The 5,718-nt window shown below is 39.8% G+C and overlaps 1 protein-coding gene across 1 annotated transcript; it reads left to right on the plus strand.

The window, feature by feature from the left end:
- Positions 1-4,593, plus strand: foxj1a (forkhead box J1a). The gene is made up of 3 exons (XM_016457175.1): positions 1-71; positions 794-1,380; positions 3,262-4,593. The coding sequence occupies exons 1-3, from the start codon at positions 29-31 to the stop codon at positions 4,102-4,104; spliced, it is 1,473 nt and encodes a 490-aa protein (XP_016312661.1). The 5' UTR covers positions 1-28; the 3' UTR covers positions 4,105-4,593.
- Positions 4,594-5,718: the final 1,125 nt, after the last annotated feature.

Here is a 5,718-nt window from a genome sequence, read left to right on the forward strand (position 1 = left end):
TCTCTGAAAACAGCTCTTGTGTTATCGGATGCTATTTCCCTGCCATTCAAGCCTCCTATCAGTAAAGACAGGTGAGTTGGTCCAAGTTGGGCTTTTTGGAATAGACCGGACAAACGTATTATAATTTAAAAAATGTGTTTATATGAAAATAAATCAGTTGTTGAGTCAGTTAAGTTGTATACAAGTCAGTTGTATGCATTAAATGTATACTTTGGTCTAGTTACTAGCGTGATAAAATTACTTATTTGTATGTAATAATAATGATGATGATGATGACAATAATAAAGTTGTAGAACTAAAAAGAAAACGAAGTAAGCTTACTTTATAATAGTCTAATAATAATTTATTACATTTTGTTAAACTACACTGACAAAAAAAAACGGCCTAAAAATGTTAAGATTAAGTTATTTAAGTCAAAATGTTATTTAATATCACTTAATCAACCTAAATATATTCATTCAAACTTACTTTTATAGATAAATCAAGAAATAGCTCTTTAGTTCTTATCTAACAATCGCAGATCACCTGGTTCTACAGTGTAAATATCTGAATATTGAAGGCAAGGCAGTATTCTGTGGGCTTCCGTGAATCCTGGTGCACCTGCCGTGCTGAGGAATGTTGTTGGTTTGGGATCTGCTCTATTGTGTGCTCACAGACGCCAGTTATGAGCTGTTGTAAAGCTCGACCTGTGAAGTTTCAGGAAACGTCTATGACCTCTATAAGCTGGAGAATCCAAATAAAGCCACATGACTTTCAAACTTGCCTCCGCTCAAACTTAATGTCTCCTCCTCAGGATCTGGCTGGGACGGGACCATGCTCTCCATGAGTTACACGGACCCCTGGCCGGAGGGCTCGGTGGGGCTGGAGGAGGAGGTGGTCACGGCCGCCGCTCAGGCCGAGCAGCTGGACTGGAGCTCAGTCGACTGCAACAGCAGCAGCTGCAGCTCCGACAATTTAGACGACAGCCTCACCAGCCTCCAGTGGCTGCAGGAGTTCTCCATTCTCAATGCCAACGCCTCCCAATCCAGCCATCACCACAGCCACTTCTTTAGGAGCCAAGTCGGCTCAGATGCGCCCTCGTCTCCTTTAGCAGGAGATCCGGCGTCCATAGGTATGCCGCTGACCCCAGGCAAACCCACGGCGGCGTCTTTCTGCAGGACGCCTTGCTTGTCGGCTCTTCCCAGCCTGGTTGCTCACGGACACTGTCCGGATGAAGTCGATTATAAGACCAACCCTCATATCAAGCCGCCGTACTCATATGCAACTCTCATCTGCATGGCCATGCAGGCCAGTAAGAAAACCAAAATCACTCTCTCATGCATCTATAATTGGATCACAGACAACTTCTGCTACTTCCGCCACGCAGACCCCACTTGGCAGGTAAGATGCTCCAGTCGAACTTTACAACTTTTTTAATGCCTTACATTCATTTGCGCTTAAAAGTTGCACTTAATAGATGGCTCATTTGCATATCTGGCAAAGGGTATTTTGCTATTGTTTGAGCAGAATAGAGTGAGAGAAAGCCTTCTTAGCACCTGCCGAAGTGGATTGTGTATTGGAGAGAGGCCAACAGAAACCTTTCAGAAGCCTGTTTTTATTTAGAGGCTTGATATTTTTAGTTTTTGGATGACTATACCAAACAGAGTAAGAGCTTTTCCAGCTTAGTTGTTCAACTAATGACGTGTGCTTTAAGAATTGTGCAGTAAGGTGTAGTGTAAAACAGTTACATTGGTCTGCTTTTGTCTCCTTTAGACATGTTTATAATTTAAACTGCTTTTCAAAGTGAGGCGAGGAGGAAGAATGAGCTCACAAGTTGGATATTTACAAAAAAAAGGGGGATTTCTAAAAAAGGTTTAGATGGTTTGGTGAATTATTAATTAACCACTTAGCCATAACCTCTTTTCTCTGAAGAAAACGTAGACATTCGCTCAGTTTTTAGATATTTAAACTCAAAACAATGTTTAACTAGGGTTAGGAGGTCAGTGCTTAATTTAAATGTAATTAGCTTGTGGTGGTTGGTTGGCATGCCAGTGGAGGCCTTTAAAGACTCTACGTTTGTTAGCTTTGTGGTCTAGCATACTACTGAAAGTTGACAAAATTACCATTTAGTCTATTAATATACTGAGATATAGACTTTTAAATGATACAATCTTCCTCTTCTAGGAAATGGCCACAAATATTGATGATGCATTTTGAACTTACTTGCATATCTAAATTTTGTCCAATCAAATGCTGTTTATAATGAGAATGTCCCTCTCAATAATACCTCCTACTTTTGATCAACAATAGCAGATAAGCTTCAATTTGTTAACATTAGTTAATGCATGATGCATTATAAATAGCGCATTTTACAGAATGTATTCATTTTATTCATATTAATTAAAAAATAGCGTCACAATTTAAAGGGGTCATATGATGCGATTTCAAGTTTTCCTTTCTCTTTGGAGTGTTACAAGCTCTTGGTGCATCAGACAGAAGTCAATTTAAAACAGCTTTCTGTTGATCAATGCAGCAAATTGGCATGAAAAACTTAAACCCAATGTTAAATTCCCAATTCTGCAGATTTCTATTGAAATTAATGGAATGGAATGGATTTTGCCCATTTGTCGAGTAAATGTGACTACAACTTTAATAGAACAATTTATACAGAATGTTGAAAAGCTAAAAATGTATGTAGAAATTAATGTTAACCTAGATTACTTAATGCAGTTAAAGTATTATTAATAAGTATTAAACCTTCCTGTAAAGTGTTACATGTCATGGTTAAAGGATGTGAAAACTGGTTACGCTTTATTTTAAGGTTCAGTTCTAATATGACTTTTACCTCAATAAACTCCTAATTTGCTGCGTATTAATAGTTAGTAAGGTAGTTGTTAAGTTTAGATAATGGGTAAGATTAGGGATGAAGAATATGGTCATGCAGAATATGTGCTTTATAAGTACTAATAAACAGTCAATGCATGCTAATAAGCAACAAGTTAATATTGAGTGTTGGTCCATATACTAAAGAGTTACCTGAAAATTAAAGCCAAAAGTAATCAATCCCTATGATATGTCTTGCCCAAAGTTCTTTTTTCAATAAGAAAATAAATCCACATAAGAAAAAAACCTGCACTCAAGCTATTTCACAGGGTCTTTAATGCATGACTTCCATATGTTTAAGTGCATCATAATAAAGCCAAATTCCAATACACAATTGAACTATAGATTAGACTGGAGATTAATACATATTATCATGGATTTTCTCCTTCGTCATTGCAGAACTCCATCCGCCACAATCTGTCACTGAACAAATGCTTTATAAAAGTCCCGAGGCAAAAGGATGAGCCAGGCAAAGGTGGGTTCTGGAAGATCGACCCCCAGTATGCAGAACGTCTCCTCAACGGTGCCTACAAGAAGAGCAGGATGCCCCCTGTGCAGATCAACCCAGCTCTTCAGAACCGCCTCAGGATGAACTCTCACGTTGGACAAGCTGCAGCCACCGCAGGGATGGCCAGAAACCTTTGCGTGAGTCCCGAGTCCCAGCAGCTCTTGAAAGAGTTCGAGGAAGCCACGGGAGCCGATCAGAACTGGGACCCTCGTTTGGCTGAAGCCACCATGTTGAATTGTTGGGTCTCAGGGAAGGGCAGCAAGAGGAAACAGCCGTACAGGACTGATGGGAGCAAAGCTCCACGACGCTCAAGCTCCCCACTGCTGGCCATGGACGAGCAGGAGGACTTAAGCTCCCTGAAGGGCAACTTTGACTGGGACGCCCTGCTAGACTCGGCCCTGAATGGAGAGTTAAGCTTGAACGAAGGGGGGCCGTTGAGCCCTATACCACAAGACGAGGACTTGATGGTTAGAGGCACCCATATCAGCCCCCTCGAACTTCCTGGAGGCGTCGTTGAGAACCATGTGTTGATGGAAACTCAGAGGAGCAGCGAAGCAGACTTTGATGAGGAAACCTTCCTGGCCACTGCATTTCTCCAGAGTCCCTGGTCGGAGGTGGAAGAGGGCAACCGTCCCGACTTCCTCTGTAGCTCAACGGTCAACATCGATCAACTCTTTGACCTGGGAGACTCTCTCGGAGGAGACTTAAGCAGTAAGATCGAGTCTCTCCTTTGAAGAGGTCATCAGTGACACTTGAGATTCAGGCCTTTGGACACAAACAAGTCAACGAACAAAGAGGGTTTGGACTGTTTACCCCCAAAGATTTCATGCTGGATTCCATGAAGCCCACGTGAAGATGTATTTTTAAAAGCGTATCTATTTCTACTACTGATTTTTATGATTATGTTTTTGTATTTGACATGTTATCTACCTGCATTACAGCTAATCTAATCAAGATCCTTAGCGAGTCCCTATCAAATGCTTGGAACATGGAATTCGGTGACTGAACATGTATGGAGGTAGACAAAAAAAAAAAAAAAAAAGGAGAGGCAAGTTTGTTGTTTACAATTCAACTTTACATAGCAGAACTGAATAGTTGAGACACCTTATGGATGAAGTCAAATATGTTAGACATATTATATCATACTCAAACAAACTCTTTAAGCAGAACTTTAAATCAACTGTGCAAATGAAATTGTGCATTATGCAGCCTTCCTTGCGACTGCAAACAACAGTGAACACTTCTAAAAATAAAAAGGTTCTTAATTGGCATTCCTGCTTCCATAAAGAAACTTTAACGTCCATGGAATCTTTCCATTGTTCAAAATGTTGAAAGGAAAGGATCTTTGGGGAACCAAAAGTGGTTCTTCTGCATTGCGAAAGGTTCCGTTATTTTCAAGAGGGAATTTAAGTAGTCCCCAGGGCTACACATTTTGGATGTCCCACTTGATTTATATCATCAGCTCACTGGTGGAGGCTCCAAGACCTGGATGTGTCAGATAAAGGAGACATCCATAATGTGCAGTGCTGGGGTCCTCCAGACCAGGACTGAAGACCACTGGTGTAGAATATTGAAACTGAATTGTTTAGGTTTCTAGAAAACAAATGAGCTGTTTTAGCACCGAATGGCTGATATGATGAAATGTGGTGTATTTTGATAGTGAACCTGCACTAATTTGATGAATGGGTTTTGGGGGGTTCCTACGCATGTTGGATTATTTGGTAGGCAAAAGTACATGTGCCAAACTTTCTCTCTTGCAGCTGAATTCTGGCTCTGATAGATTTCTACATGCACATCTAACCACTTTCACGCACATATTGTGTTATGAGTGTTACGCTGACTTCACATAAATGATATTTTACGTCAAGACTACTTTTATCTTATTTAGATTGTTAGTACTAAGTAAAGTTAAATGGGATGAGTTAATCTCTTGGGAAGATATGTCATTAAAGTAAATAATAAAAAAGGCACTAATATACAAAACATTTTTTGGTTTGTTTGTTTGTTTTATCCAGAATATGAGCTCAAAAATGGACCCCAATCAGTAAAATTATTTTGTATCACTCCATTGGGTTTCAGTAATATCAAACCTTTGTATGTGCCAAGGAAAATAGATGGCAAAGCAGACATATTTTTATGTCAAAAACATATATGTCTATTCCTATGCCTGTTTGTTCTGAATTTGTCATGTACCAAAATTTGTCCAAATTTGGTAATGCAACTACGTATATAGAAATCAAATGATTGTGTAACAACAAAACTTCTTCCAAAGATACTAGTGGGTTGATTAATTGTTTTTATTATCGTACCTGTCATTGTTCTCTTACTTAATGTTCCCCCCCACCCCT

The sequence above is a fragment of the Sinocyclocheilus anshuiensis genome, unplaced genomic scaffold, assembly GCF_001515605.1.
Source record: "Sinocyclocheilus anshuiensis isolate Anshui unplaced genomic scaffold, SAMN03320099.WGS_v1.1 scaffold229, whole genome shotgun sequence".
NCBI classification, from domain to species: domain Eukaryota; kingdom Metazoa; phylum Chordata; class Actinopteri; order Cypriniformes; family Cyprinidae; genus Sinocyclocheilus; species Sinocyclocheilus anshuiensis.

Coding starts and splice junctions, on each gene's coding strand:
- foxj1a (XM_016457175.1), top strand. CDS start 29: ATGCTATTTCCCTGCCATTCAAGCCTCCTATCAGTAAAGACAG. Junction 72..793: donor CCTCCTATCAGTAAAGACAG/GTGAGTTGGTCC, acceptor TCTCCTCCTCAG/GATCTGGCTGGGACGGGACC. Junction 1,381..3,261: donor ACGCAGACCCCACTTGGCAG/GTAAGATGCTCC, acceptor TCGTCATTGCAG/AACTCCATCCGCCACAATCT.